This window comes from Silurus aristotelis (genome assembly GCF_946808225.1).
Source record: "Silurus aristotelis genome assembly, chromosome: 4".
Lineage (NCBI taxonomy): Eukaryota > Metazoa > Chordata > Actinopteri > Siluriformes > Siluridae > Silurus > Silurus aristotelis.
Genome location: NC_139577.1, coordinates 3,379,679 through 3,405,834, shown reverse-complemented (window position 1 = coordinate 3,405,834; position 26,156 = coordinate 3,379,679). Strand labels below are relative to the sequence as shown.

General features: G+C 36.5%; 1 protein-coding gene across 3 annotated transcripts in view; it reads right to left on the bottom strand.

Annotated features, from left to right (window-relative positions):
* Window positions 1–1,333: 1,333 nt before the first annotated feature.
* mdga1 (MAM domain containing glycosylphosphatidylinositol anchor 1) overlaps window positions 1,334–26,156 on the bottom strand; it is a 181,232-nt gene continuing 156,409 nt past the window's right edge. For all 3 annotated transcript variants that reach the window (XM_083540401.1, XM_083540402.1, XM_083540403.1), the window contains 3 exons: window positions 23,170–23,300; window positions 12,444–12,549; window positions 1,334–2,823 (listed from right to left, as the gene is read on the bottom strand). In XM_083540401.1, the coding sequence (XP_083396527.1) occupies window positions 2,726–2,823; window positions 12,444–12,549; window positions 23,170–23,300 (335 nt within the window). In that variant the 3' untranslated portion in view covers window positions 1,334–2,725. The remainder of the gene's footprint in view (window positions 2,824–12,443; window positions 12,550–23,169; window positions 23,301–26,156) is intronic.

Here is a 26,156-nt window from a genome sequence, read left to right as displayed (position 1 = left end):
GTAAAAAATGATTACAGGTGTGTTCAAGCAGCCCATGCTGGGATTTTGTCCATGCAGGACCCAGCACTGGGTGACCTAAATGTTTATTTCCAGTCCAACTGTATTATTTATTATCGAGAGTAATAAAGTAATATACCTGTTCCCCATTCCCTAATTCTGAGTCTGATTATTCTGTTCAGGAAGCATTTAATATCATGATACTGTAAGCAGCATGTAAGTGCATGAGTCAGCATTAATGGAAACACTCAGGATTTGAAACTATGTAAGGTACAATTGGTGTGGACCCTAAAATAAAAAAAATATTAATAAATACATAAATATATATATATATAAATATGCACAGTAATCCTCCGCTTTACTGCGGTTTGAGTTTCGCGCTCCTGGTTTATCGCGTAATTGCATTTTGCCACATAACTAATTATTTTGCCTGATTTTCCCGGTCTCTTGCAGAGAGCACAATGGACCAAAAAACCTATAGGGAATTGTTTTTATCGACTTTTATGTTGAAATAATGGCACCATTATTACACCAATAATCATCTCGCTATAATTTTCCAATGGTTTTTTGTGTGTGTTTAAAGTGTGTGGGAGGATGATTTACGGATGAAACAATAAAAAAAATATATATATATTTTTGCGGTTGGGGTCCGTTTATCGCGTTTTTTGTAACCAACGTAATAAATGGGGGATTACTGTATATATATATATCTATATCTAAATCTATATCTATATATGCTCTGAGAAACTAGTCAACACCTTTACCGGAATGTAGCGGGTTTAGCGATCTAGCGTCCTGCGATAAATGGAAATACTTATCGATTAAATATGAATGCGAGCAAATTTTACAAGCAAGGGGTTTTTTTCGACAGTGAGGAGAAAGCACGACGTGACCTCAGAAAGCCAATCTCTCAATGAAACCTCGGTGATCAGGCATCAATTATCGGATTAGGGACGTGGATAATAGCGGGGTCAAAAGTAATCTATATATGATGGTTTCATTGCACCCAGTTCGCCCATAATGTGCAGAATGAAAGAGGCACACGGTTCTTTCCATTATCTGTGTGGTATATATATATATATATATATATATATATATATATATATATATATATATATATATATATATATATATATATTTATTGTGCTTCTTAATAAAAAAAATCTGCATTCATGGTTGTTTGATGAAGGAATCGTGAGTAAAACGGCATTCACAGAGGAACCTAATAGAGAACCCTGATGCACTCCATGGGACCTTGATCCCAACCGACTAGCAGAAATGGTTCACAGTAAAAGCCGACGCGTTGAAATGTCTGAACGAAGCACATGATTATGTCTTTGTTGCTCAAAGCATAAACTATGACAGTGGTACATATTCACTAAACACTAAAATGCTCAGCGTCGTAGAATCGTTATTATGCTGTATTGCTTCATATGAAATGTCGGCGTTCGTTATTTATTAGTTTTTTCCGATGAGACCTTCCATCACACTTTTTTCTTTGTGCCAAAACTTTGAGTCCCGTATTCCCGAGCGTCCGCGCTTTCACAAAGCGCGAAACAAACCCGGACATTTTTTAGCAGCAGATGTAGAAATCCCAGGATGCACCTTGGCCAATACAAATCCTCTTCAGCGACTTTTTTTTGTTCATTTCTCGTCGCTATTCGATCACCAAGTCCGAAACGTGGAGCATGCACATGACCTTCTAGGAAGTTCGTCATCGGGAGTCCTTATGGACCTCATGCTCCTCTGAGAAGCCAAATCGAGCATCCGTTAGTCCGTCCCCCCGATCGGCACCGATGTTCAACATGCGGTTTTACGTATACATATAATACGGGTTGCCGTCGCGGTGCGGGTAGACACGTCCCGATGTATAGTTCAGCCACTATTTTGTTCAGCAGCAAGGCAGGAAATGTCATTTATAATAAGGGACGAAGGCATACAGCAAATCTTTGTCGCTGGACAAAAATACCACACAGGGAAACCAAAGTAATTGTAATAATAAAAAAAAAAAAAAAAGCATATAAATTTGTGCTTCTTTACTTTAACTTTAGTCTTGATTAGTCTCAGCAGTCCATGTGTTGATACTTAGGTAAATATATCATATACATGTTTTTCTGTACATACTCTCTTGTAGTCGGCGCATTCCGAGTCCGGCGAGAGGTTTAGTCTCGTTCCTTGTGGCCATTCTCACGTCTTCACCATTGCGAGAGTCGTTGTAAAAAAAAAACGGGCAATTCAGCCCTTCGGGCGATTCAGCCTTCCGGTGCTATTTGCCCCGACTTTCCGCATCATCTGCAGAACCGCCATCATCTTTGGTAGCATTAATTGACACTTTGGTGTGTCAGCAACACAGGGGGAGTGGGGGCAGAGGAAAGAGAGGAAACAAGGTGGGTGGGAAGAGGGGTTAATACACTGAACGGATGCAAATGATACGTATATTATTCGAGTCAAAACCGAGGGGAAGATGGAAAGAATTTAATCGAATGAGAAGATAAACAAAAAGCCAGAGAGATAAATAGTTAAGAAAGTGCAAGTGGTCAAGGGTGATCAAGCATGGAAGAAAAGCATGGAAAAGGTGGTGAAGGGGTGTAAATGACAGGAACGGGGGTTGAAAAGAAGAGAAGGGAAGAAAAGGGAAGGAAAGGAAAGGGACATATCTGGGCAGTGTTGGTTGATGCCACAGGAGGGGTTCAGCAGGTGCGTGGGGGATGAACAGGTGTATTGTCCATCATCTGTAGAAGAGCAGGATGTAGAGGCACATGGAGGTAACAAGCAACTCGGTCCGGGTAACAGGGCGAAGGCTTCGGGCTGCCCCTGGAAGCACGTCTGGGGACAAGGACAAAACGGAATGGAATCATTTTAAGTGTTTTTTTTTTTTTTTTTTGTCCTAACCCATGTTGCACCTGCAGACATGTACCTAAGAATCACTGTTGTAATCCTAAACAACCTGCCAGTTGCATTTCACTCCACCTTCTGACCCCTCAGAACCCTAATTCAGATTCTGAAATTCAACATTTCACTTACAGGCATTGGAGGCAAGACATTAAACATCATTAACAACATTAAACAGTGAGCAAATTCATCAGAAACTTTAATAAAATTAAGCAATAATGCTGCAAAAATGTATACAATTATACACTGAATTCATCGGATATCCACGTAACAGGTCACGCTGGTCAGATCGAACATTTCAGATCTTTACAGTACACAACTGTAGATGTCAAATACAATTATGTTGTTTCAAAAAGATGTTTGTTGCACAATTATAGAGGCCACAATTCCAAGCTGTACCAAAGGAGTCGCAGAAGAATGAGACTAAATGTCTGATCGGACAGATGGGCGTGGTGTTAAGAAGAAGAAGAGAAAAGAAGGAAGTAAAGGTCTTGGCGAAGAGATTATTATTATTCATTATTAATAAGGGCAAACAAGGCCCTTAACTCTCTATGCTCCAGGGGACCCTTACGAGAAAAATAAATCAAGGACCGTGACGTCGGAGCGACGTGGGGCCGCCTTCCCGTGGGCTCACCACCTGCAGGAGGGACTGTAAGGGACCGGTGCTGAGAAGATTGGGCAGCAGTCGAAGGCGGGGGCCTTGACAGCCCGATCCCTGGACACGGAGAAGTGTCTGGGGAATCTGCTTAGACTGCTGCCCCTGTGACCCGAATTACAGATTAAGCGGGAGAAGATGAGATGAGATGAGAATAAGGGCAACACCAAAGAGCACTTGCCTTTCAAAAGAGTTTTTTTGTCAGTTGTCGTCTCATTCAAAAAAATCTACATCTTGATCTTTGTGACAATGCCTTTTGTTAAAACTGAGTCTGGTTTCTCCCAAGGTTTCTTCATCATATCCTCATTTTTCTTGGTACTGTCACCATTGGCTTTCTCATTAGGAACAAATGCATAGGTACTAATGTAGTAACGGAAGTAGCTTAGCAGATAGCGGCTCCAAAGTTAGAGTTCAAATCCCTGTCACATCAAACTGCAAATCCTGGGCCCCTGAGCAAGGCCCTCATCCCCAACCCTTAATCTCAATAAGATCATTTTTGCTGCAGTTGCTCTGGATGATGCAGTCTGCCAAATGCCATAAATGTAAAAGTAAAATGTTAACATTTATATTTGTGAATTTTACATCCCTAGTCATTTCTGGAAAGCTGCTTTGGGACGATGTCGATTGTTAAAAGAGCTTTATAGACAAAATTGAATTGAATCGAATCGAATCGATCAGCTCATACTGGAAATTGGGTATTTTTGTTTCAAGCCTCTACAAAGAAAAGCAATTTAAAAAACTACTGATTTTTGCTTCTTTCTTTACCTCATAATCAGTGGAATTCACTAACGTGCTGGCTTCGATTTGGATATCGTGGAGTCATTCTGAAGAAACGAATCAATAATTATACATTTTTTTTAATTATTGTTTTCAATTCAATTTGATAAAATGCCATTTATTTAGCTTACTATTCTTATGCTAATTCTTATTAACATTCCGCTCTGAATACCTCAATTTCCCCATCAGGGATCATTAACGCTATATAACTATATTATGAAATGACTTTATAATAATGCTGTTCATATTTTTAATAAGCATATTAAAAATACATTCAACCTCCTTTTGGCTCTGAAATTCGGGTGGAATATTTTGTGCAGCTTTACTTCCATTACACAATTTTAATATTACATGTTATTCAACATTATAAGTAATTAGTCATCTGAGTTTAAAGCAGAAAACAGAAATGTAATAAAGATTCTAAAACGTTCTCAGGCTGTCGAAGCTGCTACGGTCAAATAATGAAACAAATTCGAAGGTCATCATTATACATCATGATTCAAGCTGATTAAAAGCTTATATTCAGCCTCATCAACCAAACTGTTTACAATATAATGCATTTAAACTGATCCGCACCTTTGTGTAAAAAAAACAAAAAAAAAACACTCTCTCTAATAAGATACAAACAAAACATGGTGTATTTTTTTCCTGATATCGAAGTTAAGTATTTCCACATGCATTTACAAACTCTTTCTCCTCGTCTCTTAAGCATGCGTGCACACAAACACACACACGTGGCGTGCATAATGCATGCATGCCACCAACAGAACAGGTTTAATACATAAAGAGGAGCTTTCTATTAAAGAGATCGATATTATTTATATTAAAGCTTTTCTAGCTCTGGCAGTAAAATCAATACGTTTTTAATAAAGCCCTCTATTCTTCTGTTTCAGTGACGCACAACTGAAGCGCCTGTCGCTACTCAAGGGCCTTTGAAGGACCCAGCTCGTTTTTTTTGTAGCACTGGGTCAGTAATGGAAGAAGGCTTCAAGTACTGGACACATGCCATTTTCTAGAGAACTGTAACCGCACGTGTGTGTGTGTGTGTGTGTGTGTGTGTGTGTGTGTGTGTGTGTGTGTGTGTGTGTGTGTGTGTGTGTGTGTGTGTATATAAGTACTGGGGTTGTCAGTATGAACTCAATATTCAATTAGCATTTTTCTAGTTATGACACTGAGATTTAAAAATCTTTTCATGTTTGGTTTTATGAAACTTTAGCATATAAACCTATTAGAAGTGGCAATCGATTCCTGCTTTTTTACATTTGTAAATATTAGGGATTCCTCTAAGCTTATTTTGTAAATCATTCCATTCCATTCCATCCATCGATTCAAATCATTTAATCATTCCATTTAACATGCAGTCAGTTCCAGAGTTCCTTTTTTTACTTCTGAATTACAACTACAAATTAATCAACAAATAACATTTAAAATTTGCATTACACTGAAACTATGACAGAATGCTTTCTTAGAAGTAAGTAAAAGAATGAAAGAAAGAAAGAAAGAAAAAATATTTAAATGAATGAATGAATAAATGAATGAATGAATGAATGAATGAATGAATGAATGAATGGTTGAATGAACGATGGATGGATGGATGGATGGATGGATGGATGGATGGATGGATGGATGGATTTTTGTTTCATTGAATGGCTGAGTGGATGGATGTATTGATAGATTTATTGATGGATGTATAGATTCATGGATCTGTGAAAGGATGAATACAGTTTTGCTTGGATGGATGGATGGATGGATGGATGGATGGATGGATGGATGAATGAATAAATGAATGAATGAATGAATGAATGAATGAATGAATGAATGAATGAATGGTTGAATGAATGATGGATGGATGGATGGATGGATGGATGGATGGATGGATGGATGGATGGATGGATGGATGGATGGATAGATGGATTTTTGTTTCATTGAATGGCTGAGTGGATGGACGTATTGATAGATGTATTGATGGATGTATAGATTCATAGATCTGTGAAAGGATGAATACAGTTTTGCTTGGATGGATGGATGGATGGATGAATGAATAAATGAATAAATGAACGGATGAACGGATGAATGAAAGAATGATTGAATGAATGAATGCATGAATGGATGGATAAATGAATGAATGAATGAACTGATGGATGGATGGACGGATGGATGGATGGATGGATTTTTGTTTGAATGAATGGCTGGATGTATGGATTTATGAATGAATGTATCCATATATGGATAGATGGAATTATGAATTAATATTTCAGTAGATGGATGAATGAATGTACAGATGGAAAAATACATTCATAAATAAACAACATTTTACATTACACATTACACTGAACCTATAATAAAATGCTTTAATTGGAGTTAATGGATGGATAAATAGATGGATGAAAGGATGACCGGACTGATGGATGGATAAGTTTATGTATGGAAGAATGGCAGGAGACGTACAGTAGATAAGTAGATTTTAGAATGGATGTATGAATGGATGTATTAACAGATGCATGGATTTATGAATAAATGCATAAATATATTGATGGAATAATAGAATTAATAAATGTATTCATGTATGTATGTGTGTGTGTGTGTGTGTGTGTGTGTGTGTGTGTGTGTGTGTGTGTGTGTGTGTGTGTGTATGGATGGATGGATGAATAAATATAAGGATTTTTGAATAGACATACTAATAGATGAATGGATGGGTGGATGGATTTATGAATAGATATATCAGTAGTATGATGGATAAATGTACAGATGTTTATATATATATTTACATACTCGGAGTAAGAAATGTGTTTGAATTCTCTACTGTTTGAATTATACATAATTATATAATTATAAGTCTTGAAAGATCAGATCGAATTTCTGTTTTTTACCACATGTATTCGTAAGGTATTCCTCAAACACACACACACACACACACACACACACACACACACAAAGCAAAGAGAACAAAAAATACATATTGCACTTTGGAACAACATTAGTGTAAATAAACACTAGATCCAGGATGGGGTTCAAAGAGAAGCACCACACCCACCAACACACACCACACACAGATACACTCACAGTGTCAATGCTGCTGCTGCTACCCATTATTTTTCATCTGAGAAAAAGGATCAGAAAGACACAAGCCATTGGCAGCTCCTGATATAAAAGCTACCAATGATGAGAAGACTACAAAGAAGTGACACAGCAAAAAATGTATAAAAAAAATTAAATCGAGAGAAAACGTATAAGAATAGAATAAAAAACATCTCCAGAAATATTTGACACTTTATTTATTTAACGCCTTACCATAATTTGAGCCGAAGAATGCAGTATTTAACTGTTAATAAAAAACTGAGAAAAAAGAACAAAATGTGTTAGAACTGATGTATCACATAAAAAACAATTTAAAGAACCGAAAAATATATGTACTGTAAAAAATTAAGAGAATAATAGAAAAAAATACAACACAATGGAATAAAATGAATGCAATGAATTATGGATTTTTGGAGGAAATCTTTTATTGTGTATCAAAAATGCGGTATTTATGTTTTATTAGAAAGTTGCCGTATAGACTAGACTACACTTGAGCAGAACAGTGTTGAAAACACTACACTAGAATAAAATAGACAACAATACAATACAAGATAAAAAAAATAAATACTAAAATAGATGAAAACAAACTAAAATAGAACAAAACAGACTAGAATAGAAATAAAAGGTATAGACAACACTAGTCTATAACAGAATAAACAACACTAGACTAGAATATTATAAGCAACACAAGACTGAATCTGAATCTGTTCTATTCTATTCTATTCCATTCTAATCAAGTCTATTCTCGTGTAGTTTATTCTGTTCTATCCTATTTTATTCTACTGTAGTCTAGAACAGAATAAACTACACTAGAATAGACTTGATTAGAATAGACTAGACTAAAATAGAATAGACCACACTAGACTAGACTAGAATAGAATAGAACAGATTAAACTACACTAGAATAGAATAGAATAGAATAGAATAAAATAGAATAGACCACACTAGACCAGAATAGAATAGAACAGATCAGTATAGAAAAACTTAACTAAAACAGAATAAAGAACATTAGAATAGAATAAACAACACTAGACTAGATTAGAATATAATAGACTAAACTACACTAGAATAGAATAGAATGGACTAGAATAGACTAGACCAGAATAGAATAAAATAGAGTAGAATAAAGTAGAATAGAACAGCATAGACTACACTAGAATATAACAGAATAGACTTGATAGAAATAGACTACACTAGAATAGAATAAAATAGAATAGAATAGAATAGAATAGAATAGAATAGAATAGAACAGAATAGAATAGAAAAGAGCAGTATAGAAAAACTTTACTAGAAAAGAATGAAATAAACAACATTAAAATAGAATAAACAACACCAGACTAGATTAGAATAGAATAGAGTAAACTACACTAGGATAAAATAGAAGAGATTGGACTAGAATAGACTAGACCAGAATAGAATAAAATAGAATCAAATAAAATAGAATAGAACAGACTACACTACAATAGAACAAAATAGAATAGATTCGATTATAAAAGGCTACACTAGAAAAGGATAGACCACAGACTAGACTGGACTAGACTAGACTAGAATAGAATAGAATAGAATAGAATAGAATAGAATAGAATAGAATAGAATAGAATAGAATAGAATGGAATAGAGCAGTATAGAAAAAACTCAACTAGAACAGAATAGACAGCATTAGAATAGAATAAACAACGCTATAATAGATTAGACTAGACTAGAATAGAAAAGAATAGAATAGGAGCAGTATAGACAAAACTAACTAGAACAGAATAGACAACACTAGAATAGAATAAACACTAGATTAGATTCTAATAGACTAGACTACACAAGAATGGAATAGACCACACTAGATTAATCTAGACTAGATTTAACCATTATAGAATAGAATAGAATAGAATAGAATAGAATAGAATAGAATAGAATAGAATAGAATAGAATAGAATAGAATAGGAGTCATAAAGGAGTCAGTTAGATTAGGAAGATAAAACAGGAGTGTGTATTCCCCCTATTTAAAAAGAAAAAGATTGGACTGAACTCTACCTCTTTCAGTTACTGAGTTACTAATATGTATACCAGTAATATACACCATATGTAGCCCATGTATATATTTCCAGGTGAATGTTACATCCTAAAGATACAGAATGTGTTCAGAAGAAAGCAGTTATATAACAACAGCTACAGTTTAAATACTCTTATGTTCTGCACAGGAGATTGTACAGGAAAGGAGGAGCTTGTGGGCTTCAGAATGCAGAGTCAAACTGAGAGCAAAATGTTAAAAGGAAAATAACACTTTCAGTCAATCAACTGGATGCAAATGAAAAGCACGTAGGAATAAAACCAAACCAAACAGAGCACACACACACCCACACATGCAAAAAAAAAATAATACATTTTCAAGTGTAATCTGCAAGAGCAGGCAACAGATCCAAGAGTCTCTCCTCAGCTTTCGTCTGCAATCATTTACGGGCTGACTTGCGTGTCTTACATGATTCTTTTCCAGCACTACTTTTCATGCGTTTTAAGAAAAGGAAGAAAAAAAAGAAGAAAAGAAAGAGAAATTGAAGAAACGAACATCCAATAAGCTTGGCTCAGGTTTCCATCTCTGATTGCTCCCAGATCACACACTTTACTACAGCATTCGGTCAGTGTATCAAATGTTTTATTGCTCCCTGGGGTCCGACCCTGATTACATTTAAGTGCTTATATTGTATTGTACAACATCTTTCAAATAATATAAAATTGGTTTCAATTCAATACTTTTTATTGTGCTTTGTCAGTCCTTCAGTGATGACAAAGCAAAAAAAATAAAATAATTTTTTTTTTTTCAAATCATTGTTTCGTATCTGTTGCATTAACAAAATCATCAATCAATCAATCAATCTATCTATCTATCTATCTATCTATCTATCTATCTATCTATCTATCTATCTATCTATCTATCTATCTATCTATCTAATGTCTGACTGACAGACAGACAGACAGACAATCAATCAATCTATCTATCTATCTATCTATCTATCTATCTATCTATCTATCTATCTATCTATCTATCTATCTATCTATCTATCTATCTATCTATCTATCTATTTATCTATCTATCTATCTATTTATCTAGTGCATTGAAGACGAATCTCCAGTTCGTCTTCAATTTGACATCTAACAGAACGTACTTGATTTTATTGACTCTGGGAGCTGAGGGAATGATACAAAAAACGGTAACCTCGCGCTTGCTGGATCCGTTTGCAACAAGCGATGGGAATAGACACACTACAGAACGCCATTTAACTCATCCCCTCTCACAATCTGTATAATGTGAAATTTCAAATCAATAAACAACTTGTATCCGCAGGGCGAAGGGTTCGTACACGTACTGATACTGAAATATGTTCTCCGTCATTCTGCCTGTATTCATCGTTGACCTTTTTCCTCAATTCTCCTTTACAGCTTGGGATTTGTGTACAAGTCTGAGGGGACTTGAATTTCAACCAGTTGTTAGGATTGGCATGAAATGTCATTTGATAAAAAAAAGTTTTTACAGGAAAAAAAGGACACTGGTTATCGCAACAGCAAGCAGCCAAAGACCAGTAATAATAAAAATGTTTACTATTATGGTCCTAAAACAATACAAGAGATTGGATACCGTCTTGTTCTGCATGACCCCGACCAGTGTACTGTTACTCAGTTTCAGGATGTTACCGATCTTCTTACAGCCTTAGCAACAATTGTAATTCTCAAATCTTCAGGGAGTTTTTTCCATTAGGTTCCATGTTGAACATCCAGTGGTCAGTATGAGAGAACAGGACTTAAAGCACCAAATTTTAACTGCTCTAATACAAGATACACTAATTTGTACGGTCCTGCCAAGCAGACAGATACATGAACATGATGAATAGGACATGAAGCTTTGCACGGTTACACTTTTGTTGCCATGTGTTATGTAGACAATAATGGATGTATTTAGAGTTATTTTCAGAAGTCAGTAAATCTATGCTGCTATACAAGCTGCACATTGACTATAAAATATGTCCAAATTTTATTTCTATAGTATTGTCCTTTGAGAAGATACACCAAAACAGTTAGGGGTGTACTCACTTTTGTGAGATTCTGTACATGACTCTATGATTCCAGCTTTACATCTTCATCTCGGTTTGCGTATAAGGATAATCGGAGACGATGGCACTCTGGATCATCGCCGGTTTCTTTTTGGCTGCAGGGTTTTTTCCTGTCACCGTGCCAGTGTTTGCTTAGAAGGAGTCCCGCTGGGCCACTAGGGGCTAACCAGAGAATGGGAAAGAGACACAAACACCAGCGCTGTGCCAGGCAGGAGCTCTTCTAGCTTCCACTGGATTGGCTGGCAAAGGGCCCAGATATTTTCCAGAAAAAGAGTTGCCTGTAAATGCTTTTTTGTTTTTTTTCCCTATTTATCCCATTTTCTCCCAAAAGCACAACATCTGAGTTTACTTCAATTCAATATGCAAAAGTCTTATATTAATTTATTATTATTATTATTATTATTATTATTATTATTATTATTATTATTATTATATAATTTTACATTTTTTGTTCATAATTATAAATATATATATATATATATATATATATATATATATATAATTTATCACAAATTATACACAGTAACTTTATTGTCTTGGTTTCAAAATATTCTAATTATATTTTTCGTTAGAATTATTTTGCAGTTAAAAAAAATGCAGCATTCGTTTCTAAAAAAGAAAGAAAGAAGGATAAACAAAAAACACTGAATATTTTATAATATTAATTATTTGTTATTTTCTTCGCAGTACTCCTACATGTCACTACCTGCCCATGGAATGCATTTTTACACCAGAGATGTTCCTGACTGATCAGATGATGATCAGGTGTTGATGAATCTTTAATAACGGTGTATAATAAGATTGCTTACAAATGACAGTTTTACGGTTCTATCATGGCGTTTTGCAAACCGCGCTGGAAATGTATAGCAGATATACGTGATAAAGCAGATATACATGTGTCTAATTAAATAAGCAATTCTATAAGCTAAGATATAGTGTAAGCCAACCTGTTTCAGGGAGCTTCTCCTGCTTGCATTTCCCTTTAGTGACGGAGACATCATCGATAGCGATGTCGCCCTCAAACCCATCACCACGGATGCCCTCGAACACAACCTGCAAATAAAATGAAAAAAAGAGAGTTTGGATTTGCTTCGGTTATTCTGTATTGCCTCAGCAGTAATTACAAAAACAACATGTTTAAAGAAAATAGCTTTAAAATAAACATGTTTAAAAAAAAATTATAAAACCGATCTGACAATAAAACTAGTTTGAAAATAAAACAGGCTTGAAAGTAAATAGGTTTGGAAAAAAGTGTGAAAATAAACAGGTTTGAAAATAAACGGGTTTGAAAATAAAACGTTTGAATTTAAACAGGTTTGAAAATAAAACGTTTGAATTTAAACAGGTTTGAAAATAAAACGTTTGAATTTAAACAGGTTTGAAAATAAACAGGTTTGGAAATAAACAAAAGATTGGAAAACAAACCAGTTTGATGATAAAACAAGTTCAAAAGAAAAAAAACAGAAAAACAAAAACAGATTCCTGTTTTTAATAACCAGAACTGGCAAATAGATCAAAATTACATGCAATAGCTGTTGTTCAAAGTGGGAGGGGCTTAAGTTCATAGTTCAAATCATGTGTGCAATTTATTTAACTTTCCCATACAAAAAATATAATAAAAACATCAACAACAACATTAATAATAATAATAACAACAACAACAACAACAATAATAATAATAATAATAGAAAGTAGAAAAAAATAAGCTGGAGGCTTTTAACTGTCCTTCATTCCTTTACCAGTTTCCTCTCCTCTTCCATCGAATACCCCATGAACGACCACACACACACACACACACACACACACACACACACACACACACACACACACACACACACACACGTTGTGGCTTTGACTGACAGCTTAATTATGTTAGCACTGAAGCTGCCTATACACACCTAATCACACACCTAATCACACAGCAACACATGCAGGCCTAATTTGGTCCCGTTGCTAACATACTGCATTACTCACACGCCGCATGCTCGAGCAAAACAAATGAATCGATTAAAAAAAGAAAAAGAAAGAGCGAAAAGAAAGACAGCTTTGTGCACTTTCGATTAACCCAAAACAGTATATCAGCGAAATTACATCCTTTTGCTACTTAAACCCGTGTGGCATTTTTAGTGCTGAGAAGATAAAGAGTGGCACGTTCTTAACTAGGAGCGCGGCTCCTGTCCGGATCTTGTCTCCGTCTGCTTCTTTACTAATGTACAGAAAAGTTTGAACCGATTCATCCTCAGCCATACTGATTTATGTTGATCGAAATGGTTGATCAAGCCGGAGATGAAATCTTCAGTTTATTGTGGAGGCAAAAGTACCAAACCACAAACCTGCCTTGCTCCAAGTGTTCCATAGAAAACTCCTAGAGATATAAAGACCACCTGAAAATCATACTTAAATAAAGATACCTTACTTCAAAACTTACTCCATTACAAATCACCAATTCCAATATGTAATAAGTAAAAGTCTTTGAGTATCTGATTTAAACAGTACCGTATTTTTCGGACTATAAGCCGCTACTTTTTTTCCCACGTTTTGAACCCTGCGGCTTAAACAACGAAGCGGCTAATTTATATATTTTTCCTGGGTTTTTCCCGTTTTCACAAACCTCAAGCCAAAAAACTGAGCCCCATAAAATTAGACCAATGAAATTTCCGAATGGAAACGAAAAAACACACTTCACCTGTGTTCTGAGCTGCACGGCATCGGGAGAAAAAACTTCCATCAGGTGAATGCACGACGATGCAAAAAGATAAACTCCCGAGAGAAATAGTTGTGAAAGGAAGGAGGAAGACAGTGAACAAGGACTTTCTTGGTCGGCTACTGTTTAGATAAAAGCCGTTGTAACGTGTTGAGTCTGGGTGAAGGGAGAGCTCGCTTCTGGCAGGCTATTCCCAAAATACTCCTAAAGGAAGCGCAACATATTTCACCCGTTACACCGTTTGTAACGTGTCTTTCATTAAAGCCTGTGTAAAGTACATTAGTGTAGAGGGCTTATAGACAGGTGCGGCTTATTTATGTTAAAAATAAAAATATTTGTAAAATTCAGTGGGCTTATATATGGGGGCGCTTTATAGTCCGGAAATTACGGTACTTGAGTATTTGAATGTAGGCTTAAATATAAACTAGTCCTCGACACCAAGACACATGTTGTGAAACGTCCGAAACGGTTGACTTGTGAGGTTTCATTTCCTAAAATATATACACACCTCAACACTGCATTAAATTAAGACAAAGTAGTAAAGCGATCTTTCAAAAAGGGATCTTCAATGAACAAATAAAACGTCAATTTTAGAAAAAAACTAATATTCAGAGCTGACTGTGATTTGATGCAGTTCTCAGTCTCAGAGAGGGACGATAACTCCAACAAAAGTTGGTTCTCAAAGTTTTCGGAATTGATACGAGAATTTTTTGGACTGAAAATGAGGCCAGCAAACTCTAAAAAAATGTTACTCAGATGCAGGTAGGGAAGTGTTGAGCCTTAATGACATCTTAAGCAGTGGTGCAAAATGTAATTGGTAATGTTCATTGTCAATTAAAAATACAAAATAAAAAGTACATCTGAATCATAAATGTAGCTGAGTAAAGAGTAAAAGTTACTTGTGACTTTGATACTCAATAAAACTAGAAAATAGGCAAATAATTAAAACAAAGTACATTTACTACTCAAAAACTTTACACCACTGGAAACTCCATTCCTCCAGATCTACTGTGATCTAAAGCAGGATAAAGTAGTGACACGATTTTTTTTTTATTTCATTATCAGGTTGGGTTAAAATCCAGACTGATAATCAATCTTTTCTAAATTAATTAAGTAAATAATTAAATAAATATAGAAATAGCTTTTACAGCTTCAGACCGTCTATAAGAAAGGAGGCTGGTGTATTTATGATATGATTTGTATTCATAAGATCGAGCGAACTGTCAGGCTCAGTGAGACTCGGTGCCGTTAAGAGCCCTTCGTTCCAGACAGAGAAAGAGAAGCAGACAAGTGCAAGGTCAAGCCTCCTGACTGGAGAAAACCCTCCACATAAACTCTTTGACTTCTGATTTTCCCAGCCAGGCCAATTAAACACACACACACACACACACACACACACACACACACACACACACACACACACACATACGCACACACATGCATACACAGCCACCACACTATTCTGACCCTTCGTTTAATCCTGACCTTAGTCTCTTTGAACAAGATGATGTTATGAATAAGAAAATGAGAAAAATTTTGAATGAGAGAGAAGAAAAAAGATCTCATGCTTTTACTCACTGTAAAAGACCATAGACTCCCCTACTCATTTCTGAGGTAAACTACATTGATTTCTATTGCTAGCATTTCTCTTTCTCTGTGCTAATTGGCTAGCATGAGAGGCAGGAATGTAGATGTGGCATCAAACACTAAAACGTAATGTCACCTAATGTTATGAGGTGTTTTATAATATGTAATTATATATATATATATATATATATATATATATATATATATATATATATATATATATATATATATATATATATATATATATATATATACACACACACACACACACACACACACATTTGCATCAGTAAAAAAAAAAACATTATGCTAGCATTTTTCTTTCTCTGTGCTAATTAGCTAGCATGAGAGGCAGGAATGTAGATGTGGCATCAAACACTGAAACGTAATGTCACCTGATGGTATGAGGTGTTTTATACATTATAAAACACCTCATATAAAATGTATGTATATGTATTTGCACACACACATTCGCATCGGTAAAAAAACATTAGCATTTTTCTTTCTCTGTGCTAATTGGCTAGCATGAGAGGCAGGAAGTAGATGTGGCATCGAACTATGAAACGTAATGTCACCTGATGTTATAAGGTGTTTTATACATTATAAAACACCTCATATAAAATGTATGTATATGTATATGCACACACACATTCACACATTCGGTAAAAAAACTGAACAAAATTCTAAATGCAACACGTTTGTTTTTGCCCCCATTTTTCATGAGCTGCACTCAAAGATCTAAGACTTTTTCTATGTACACAAAAGGCCTATTTCTCTCAAATATTGATCACAAATCTGTCTAAATCGGTGTTAGTGAGCACTTCTCCTTTGCCGAGAAAACCCATCCACCTCACAGGTGTGGCATTTCCAGATGCTTATAAGATAAAAGGCGCTCACACACAATTCTACGAACACACACCGCTAGCAATCGGTCTTCTCTGGGCTTATAAGCGCATGCCGAGGATGGGACGCATTAGCATCGCGTAGCTCATTACAGAAAAGGACCTTGCTCGCCTTCAGAACAGACTGAGGCAGCTCAAGGCTTTGATTCTATGCATTCGAGAGCGCTGCGTTTATAGGAGCGCTGACATTTTTAATAGGATCGCTCGTGGGCTTGCTCGCTCGTGCGTGTGCAAGGCGGGAAGAGAGAGAAGTTCATTAGCGTGCGCGGCCGCTGAAGGTTATGAGAGAGTCGTGGCGATGCTGGAAGTCCATTGTGTTCCTGACCATTGTGAAAAGAAAGAGATAGAGTAACAAGAGAACGAAAATAAAAGATAGGAATAAAGAAAGAGAAGGGGAAGAATAACAGGAAAGAAAGTAGTGGGGAATGAATAAATGAGCAAGCGAGACAGACAGGCCGAGAAAGAGGTTAATGGACAGCACGGGTATGAGAAGCTCAAAGGGCTCGAGAGCAGAAAAACAGGCAGCTTTGCCAAAAAGAAAATAGGTGACAACAAAGAGATATGAAGGAAATATAGAGATAATGGTGAATGTACCAAAGTTGTTTTTAGAGAGATGAGGTTTTCCGAACAAACCAGACTTACTCTAATGATACCGTCGTATACTTTAACATTTAACACGCTAACTGAGGCCTGGAGAGTTTGAGATGAACTCGGGTCTATTTGCAACTTCTATGAACATTGCATGGTCTGAACACGAAGCGAATTTTAGACGTGAATGCTTAGACGTTCGCTCGGAAAAATTGTCTTGAATGTTTTCCACTTGGAAATAATGTTCCTCTAGACCCTCTAAATCTTCCTCGTTCTTATAGAATGATGGATTTTTACATTTTTCGGAAAAGGCCTTATAACCCTACAGAAATTGCCAGTCACAATTGCTTCTCTAAGATCATTGCTAATGTCTTTCCTTCTTTCTATTCTATCTACAACTAAAGGCTTTAGACCAGCAACATGATCCTGTTATGAACAAAAACAATTCAAAGAGAGTTTCACATGACCGTGTTATTTATATATATATTATATACACACACACGTTACAATTTAACTGGAATTCCTTCATGAATCTCATACTACTGTAGTATGATATTTACTCTAATGATACATAATGGACTTAATTGTTTGTGCAAATAAGACCTGTAGCAGTCGTAGCCGAAAATATAGCGTTAATAAATGTGCACATTGAGTTAAATATATGATCCACGAATTTCCTTACAGATGATAATTAAGAACTAATTTGCCGTTTCATATTCAAAACCCGTTGCTACATCACGGCAAGCTCTCAGGCGAGAGAGCGCTTCGGCGCGGAGAACCTGGAACGCTTCACTCCCGCGTAAACAAGCTCAAGAGTTTTAGATGAGGACCAGTCGCTCCTGTTCCTTCATGTCCATCAGTGTAGCAGAACAATGCAGCTGATCCCGTTTGGATTAAACAAATCGGCGCGGATCAGAGCGGCAGCTGGCGTGTTGAGAACCGGCACAATTACACTGGACACGCCAAACACAGATTACATTGTTTTGATCTGAACGATGCTTATATGCACTTTTTGATGTTTTCGCAGCATTAGAAACACCTGGCGTTAATCTTTTGCGATGTCCATAGGCACTTGTTCCCAAGACGTTAATTGCAAAGGATCCAAATATTAAAAAGGATCCTTATATGTACGATTATGTCCAATAAATTTTGAGCGTAAGATGTGATTTTTTTGTTAAAGCCACTGAATTTCCAAACACTTATGAACCTTAGGCTGTGTGTGAATACTGTATACCTACACACTAAGGACAAAATGTTTGTGGACACCTTATGAAAAGATTGATACGAGCTTTTTGGAATATCTCGTTCCACATTTAGTTCCTTTGATGTTATAATAAGCCCCACTCTTCTGGGAAGATTAGTTTTTTGTGGAGATTTCGACCAGGTGAGGTACTGATGTAGGTGAGGTGAGGAGCACTCGCAAATCAGTAGATCAACACTCCTACTTTTACTGTTATACTGTACTCCATTCCAAAGCAGGTACTTTTACTCGAGTACTTTTACAGGTACTTTTACTTCATACTTGCTGCTTATTTCACATAAAAAAAATGTATATGTGGTTTGATTTCTCCTCACTGTTTTCTACGTAGGCGTGTCCTGAGAGTCACACAGAATACGGATTAACATGGCAGAGGTAGAGCTGCATCCTCATGTAAACAGAACAGGAAAATAACATCTGGTTTTATTAAATCTTTGTGAAAGGACCATGTGTTAGAAGTTTTGCATTGCGTTACATCGCATTGTGTCGAATGGAATAGAAATCGGATCGCACTGGATATGCGTCATTGGTTATGCATCGAGATGCAAATCGCAATGAGAAATAATGTTTTCGTTTCTATACTACCAGTGTACCCAGGGACTCGTATAATACACATCCCACTTACACATCTAAATAACATTAGAATTGTTCAAATTTTTTTTTTTTGGAAAGGATCAACATGAATTGCGCGTCGTCATTGGAAATTCATTCAGTCTGCTATTCCTAAATAACACTGTTCCTCGAACACGATGATTTCCGTATCGCGGCACGCCATCACCCCGGGATACCGTCACATCCATAACCTCATCTCGTCTGGCAGTAACACTTGGAAAAGAAGGAAAATGTGACCGAATTCGTTTACTGTAACACAGCAAGGAATGAGGGAACAGGGAGAGCTAACAGATGGGATGAACAGAGGGGAAGAGATGGCTGGATTAAACTGGCTGGAAGGCTGTTCTTATCAGGAGGAGTCTGGCTCAGACTCTCTTCCCATTGATCCTACAGTCTGACTGAGAAGCGACTGTAGGAATGGGACCTTTTTTATATGCAGTTAAAAAAAATCTCATTTAATGAACATAATAGAAAATGAAGAGCAGATTAATTCTCATAGACGTCGTCTAGACTGAACACTGCATATTACTAAGCCTGAAGGTTTATTTTATCACAAGTTGTGGAGTCTTTATTAAGGACTTCACAGTTAATTGCCCTGCACCAACAATTCATTAGTTTAACCACTGCTAGGACTGTATATATATGCGGCTATTTTAAAGAGGTTGATCTGTTTTTTGTTCGGTTTTTTTGTCGGTCTGAGAGCACTGTGATTATTTTATTCGTGTGGACTGAGATGTATAATAATAATAATAATAATAATAATAATAATAATAATAATAATAATAATAATAATAATAATAATAATAAACAGGTACTGTGACAAACTATAAAAAGCCCAGACACAGGATATTAAAAAAAGTATGAAACTATTCTCAGCCACAGGAAAGTGATCTCGTCACTGGAGATACGTTTTTGCTTGATTTCCTCCCCAGTACTTTGTGTGATATGAGGCAGGAAATTATTCATCACCATTCTTTTAGATGAAATATATAATAAAGCTAATTGTTATCTTTCGATTTGTTTTCAATTATTATTACATTAGTGCGAAAGAAAGAAAGAAAGAAAGAAAGAAAGAAAGAAAGAAAGAACAAAAGTGAGGAAAGAAAGAAAGAAAGAAAGAAAGAAAGAAAGAAAGAAAGAAAGAAAGAAAGAAAGAAAGAAAGAAAGAAAGAAAGAAAGAAAGAACAAAAGTGAGGAAAGAAAGAAAGAACAAAAGTGAGGAAAGAAAGAAAGAAAGAAAGAAAGAAAGAAAGAAAGAAAGAAAGAAAGAAAGAAAGAAAGAAAGAAAGAAAGAAAGAAAGAAAGAAAGAAAGAACAAAAGTGAGGAAAGAAAGAAAGAAAGAAAGAAAGAAAGAAAGAAAGAAAGAAAGAAAGAAAGAAAGAAAGAAAGAAAGAAAGAAAGAAAGAACAAAAGTGAGGAAAGAAAGAAAGAACAAAAGTGAGGAAAGAAAGAAAGAAAGAAAGAAAGAAAGAAAGAAAGAAAGAAAGAAAGAAAGAAAGAAAGAAAGAAAGAAAGAAAGAACAAAAGTGAGGAAAGAAAGAAAGAAAGAAAGAAAGAAAGAAAGAAAGAAAGAAAGAAAGAAAGAAAGAAAAAAAGAAAGAAAAAAAGAAAGAAAGAAAGAAAGAAAGAAAGAAAGAAAGAAAGAAAGAAAGAAAGAAAGAAAGAAAGAAAGAAAGAAAGAAAGAAAGAAAGAAAGAACAAAAGTGAGGAAAGAAAGAAAGAACAAAAGTGAGGAAAGAAAGAAAGAAAGAAAGAAAGAAAGAAAGAAAGAAAGAAAGAAAGAAAGAAAAAAAGAAAGAAAGAAAGAAAGAAAGAAAGAAAGAAAGAAAGAAAGAACAAAAGTGAGAAAAGAAAGAAAGAAAGAAAGAAAGAAAGAAAGAAAGAAAGAAAGAAAGAAAGAAAGAAAGAAAGAAAGAAAGTGAGGAAAGAAAGAAACAGAAAAATGAGGAAAGAAAGAAAGAAAGAAAGAAAGAAAGAAAGAAAGAAAGAAAGAAAGAAAGAAAGAAAGAAAGAAAGAAAGAAAGAACAAAAGTGAGAAAAGAAAGAAAGAAAGAAAGAAAGAAAGAAAGAAAGAAAGAAAGAAAGAAAGAAAGAAAGAAAGAAAGAAAGAAAGAAAGAAAGAAAGAAACAGAAAAATGAGGAAAGAAAGAAAGAAAGAAAGAAAGAAAGAAAGAAAGAAAGAAAGAAAGAAAGAAAGAAAGAAAGAAAGAAAGAAAGAAAGAAAGAAAGAAAGAAAGAAACAGAGAAATGAGTAAGAAAAGAAAGAAATGAGTAAGTGTCACATGACAGTGATTTTAGTAAGGTTGGGCTCAGAGCACAGGGTCAGTGCCATGATGCAGCGCCCTTGGAGCACTGAGAGTTAGGGGCCTTGCTAAGGGGTCCCAAAAATGGTAGTTTGGCAATACCCAGAGCCTTAACCATTTAGCTACTAACTCCCCATATTAGAACTGGAAACAACTCACTGAAACTGAAAATGGTTCCCCATCCATGAAGTTTCTGTGGAAAGATGAACTTGAAGAAAGATTTGGACTGTAATAATTATTAATATTCTGCTACAATCGCCATGAACAGTTTCCTATTTTAGCGACCAGCAGTAAACCATTGAGAACCTTAACAATGATGAAACAATGAATGTGTGTTTGCACAGATCAGAACAGGTTTCTTTTTGAGTCTGGTTTCTCTCAAGGTTTCTTCCTCCGAGAGTCACGGGGAGTTTTTCCTCGACACCGTTGTCATTTAAAAATTTTGAGATCGCCACAAATTTAGCTTCGGCGCCATACGACGCGAAATAATTTCAAACACTTATCCGGTTATCATACATATGAAGCACGCGTTTAATATCTGTTTTACTGAGCGGCTCGAACGTAGTCGATTTTGAACGGCGCCGGCATTCGCCCGTCAAACTAATGCGCAATGTCAAGATAATGACGAGCGGGACCTTGAGTACGGCGTGAAGACTCGGCAGGAAATTAAAGTGACTGAGGGGGGGGGGGTGTTTGGGTGAAGAAAGAAAAAAAGACAAGAAAGTTTGTCGCATGAGAAGTTCCTGTCTAGCCCTGCGTTCTCGTATGTCTCACCAAAACATATGCTCCAGTGAATACGTGATGAGGTCCACGAAGATCCATCTTTCTCTATCTCTCGCTCTTTTTTGTACACACACTGAAGAAATGGCAAATGGAGGGAGCGCAGAGGTAAAGAAAGAAAGAAAGAAAGAAAGAAAGAAAGAAAGAAAGAAAGAAAGAAAGAAAGAAAGAAAGAAAGAAAGAAAGAAAGAAAGAAAGAAAGAAAGAAAGAAAGAAAATAATATAAGGTGGACGGACGGACGGACGGACGGACGGACGGACGGACGGACGGACGGACGGACGGACGGACGGACAGACAGACAGACAGACAGACAGACAGACAGACAGACAGATAGATAGATAGATAGATAGATAGATAGATAGATAGTGATTTGGTCAACGCAGAGCAGAAGATACTGGACAGACAGACAGAAGGATATCAGACAGACAGACAGACAGACAGACAGACAGACAGACAGACAGACAGACAGACAGACAGACAGACAGACAGACAGACAGACAGACAGATAGATAGATAGATAGATAGATAGATAGATAGATAGATAGATAGATAGATAGATAGATACTATCAGATGTACAAAACACTGACACTGGAGACTCCTTCCAAAATGCTACACAAACATATCCATTGCGTCTGGATTTAATCAGTTGATCCTGAGCACTCGCTATACTTATCCCTGTGCGAGCTAAAGAAATGCTAAGATAGCAGAAGAAGTGCATTAGCGTGACCCTTGAAGTTAGAGAAAATTAATCAACAGTATTTGTGGTAAAAGATCTGGGTGTAGTAAGACTAGTGTGAGTCAGCAGAAATGTCCATCCAGCAGATATATACACCATGACTCAGCTTTTTTTTCTAATAATGACCTCAGCAGCATTGCACAAGTTTGCAGACAAACACATACTGGCAAACAGGAACTGAATTGAATGATAGTATGTACCTGGAATGGCCCGCTGGGATACACCACAACATTAGCCTTCCTCCAGTTGGGACCTTGATAGCCTGAGAGTGTCCACACTAAAGAGTCCACTGTGGCGATGCCCTTCACTCGCAGGAGAACGTTCAGAGTTCCTAAGATGAAAGAGAAAATCAAGCCTCTACAGATCAAGAGCTTCAGCAATAAATTTCTATCAAACATCAGATCTTTGGACAACTTTGCATCACAAGCCTGGTTTATATGCCAAGCCATGTCATATAAATGTTTCAGAAACGGTATTTTTTTCCACAAAGAATTGTGTAAAGAAAGAAAAAGCATCCATTGAACATGTAAGATCTGAGAACTTACACTATGCCGAAAGCGTGAGGTCGGTGGGAAAGAAAGAACATGTTGTTGTTCAATGCAAAAAGAATAAAGCAAAACATTTCCTATAAAGAACCAAGCGATCATTGTACGCACATTAGCAGATTTTTTTTATTGTATATTTTACACTCAAATGCATCTCTTCCTGCAAACAAACATTACTATATAATCAAAAATGCGATGCCGCTTCCGTGTCTGTACAGTGATGACAACCGATTACCTTCCTCGCCGTCGGTTACTACAGCTTTTTTTGATTTACAGGCTTGTGTACGCTTCTAAATTGCGCTTTACTCTAATACTAGCAGCTGAAGTCTTCTTTTAGCGGTTAACTTGACAGAGAGTGGGTGTGCAGACTATAAATACTCGGCTGGTTGACTGTACAAACGTATATATTAACATTTATTTAAAAATACGCAAGCAAAAAAAATAATGGTCACATTAGGATAAGCGCAAACAAGGACAAGTTGCAACAGATCGGGAATTAAATTAGCCTTCCTACTTAGGGTTTAAGGGTAGCTACATATACATGTATGTTTCATCTCCAAACAGGGACAAAAGCCCTCCAGACATAGCTCTTAGAAGTACCATGAGAGAAGAGGCACATTTGCATATTCATATAGCAATGAAAAAACCTGGACCAGCACTAATGAAGCATCACGCAAGAGTTCAGTCTGACAGACGTGCTATAGCTCGGAAGAAGGCACGAGCGACCTTCATCTTTTAATAAATGTGCATCAAGGTAGATCGAGTGGGCTTCCGTCTGAAAGGCCCTGCCACATTCGGTGAGCGCGCTTCTCGTGATAAAGGTACAGCGACATACACAACCCTGGTCACGCACAGCAGACATGGAGAATACAGAGAGTTAGAAATATGAGAGAGGATAAGGTGTCATTATTCAAACATTAGCTCTCATACATGTAAAGAAAAGAAAAAACCACGGTGTATACTTTTAACTTTCACATACACAGAGGAGGGACATGGGGTATATCGGTAGGAGAACGCTGAGGATGAAGCCACCAGGACGGAGAAAAAAAACGGAAGGCCAAGGAGGAGGTTTATGAATGTGGTGAGGGAAGACATGCAGGTAGTTGGGGGAAAAGAGGCAGATGTAAAGGACAGGGGGGTATGGAGACGGATGATCTGCTGTGGCGACCCCCCAATGGGAGAAGCCGAAAGAAGAAGAAGAAGAAGATACACAACAAAATCCTTTAACAGTTTGTCATTGTGTGAAAAGGGCTTCTAAACACGTCGTTGTCAAACCAGGTTTCTTGCAACTACTAGTAATGAAATATGCAAAGATGATTGTAAGCTAATCTTTGTCTGTAAAAGTGCTCTGAAGTACAACAAGATCAGACTACTTTAGAACAGAATCAACAAGATCGCACTGTTCCAAAGTCCAAGATCGCAAGATCAGACTGTACCTTTAAACAATGTCAAAAGATCCGACTGTACTTTATAACAGGATCAACAAACTTAGACTGTACTTTAGAACGAGGTCAAAAAGATCACGCTCTTCTTTAGAACAAGGCAGATTCTGCCTAAGAACAAGGTCAACAAATAAACAAAATTATCTGTATGTTCGAAAACAAAGTCAACAAAGTCAGACGGTACCTTAGAACAAGGTTAGCAAGACCAGATTATACCTTTGGACAAGGTCAACAAGATCCGGCTCTACTTTAGAACAAGTCAAATTGTGCCCCAGAACAAGGTAAACAAGCTCAAAAAAATTAAACTTTACCTTCGAACAAAGTCAACAAAATCAGATTATACCTTGTAACCAGGTCGACAAGATCCGATTGTACCTTGCACCTGGATTGACAAAATTAGACTATTCCTCAGACTGTACCTCAGAACAATATTAACAAGATCGGGCTGAACTTTAGAACAAGTCAGACTGTGACAAAAAAACAATATCAACAATATCAACCAGGCCAGATTGTACCTATGAAACAACGCCAACAACATCAGACTGTACATTAGTACAGGATCACATGGTGAGACTGTACCATTTGTACAAAATTCGAAAAAGATTGGACTGCACCATAGAGCAAGGTCAAAAAGGCTGTAGCTTAGAACAAGATTAGATTGTGCCTAAAAACAAGGTAAACAAGATCTGATGGAGCATAATCTACATTCTTTACATTCAATAAACGACATTGAAACTTATAAATACGGCGAGCGAATTTGAACTGGGCGACGGTATTTTTTTTCTTCGCGCTAAGAATTGCGCAAGAAAGTGATGCAGGTTTACAGAGGGAATTAAGGACAAGGTGAAGAAGGGAGATGAGAACAAGCACAAAGTCTTCACTGAATGGACAATTAGCCACTTCACAAGGACGTGTACTTCTCTTGTTACTGACTGAAATACTGTCAGATGGTTCTGGGAAATGGAGGTGAATACACCAAGGGCAGGGCAAACATTAGAACTGCTGGAAACCTGAGTGTAATGTTAGTGAAAGGGCGTCTGCTTAGCTTTGCAATTCTTGGAATTCATTGGTTTTCTTATGGATTGATTTTATAACGACAGTATAATTCCTAGAAAATTTCACGCTTTCCATAAAACAATAGAAAATATGGAAAGATTATAAGGAAAGGAAGTAGGGGGTATATACTTATGCACACGACAG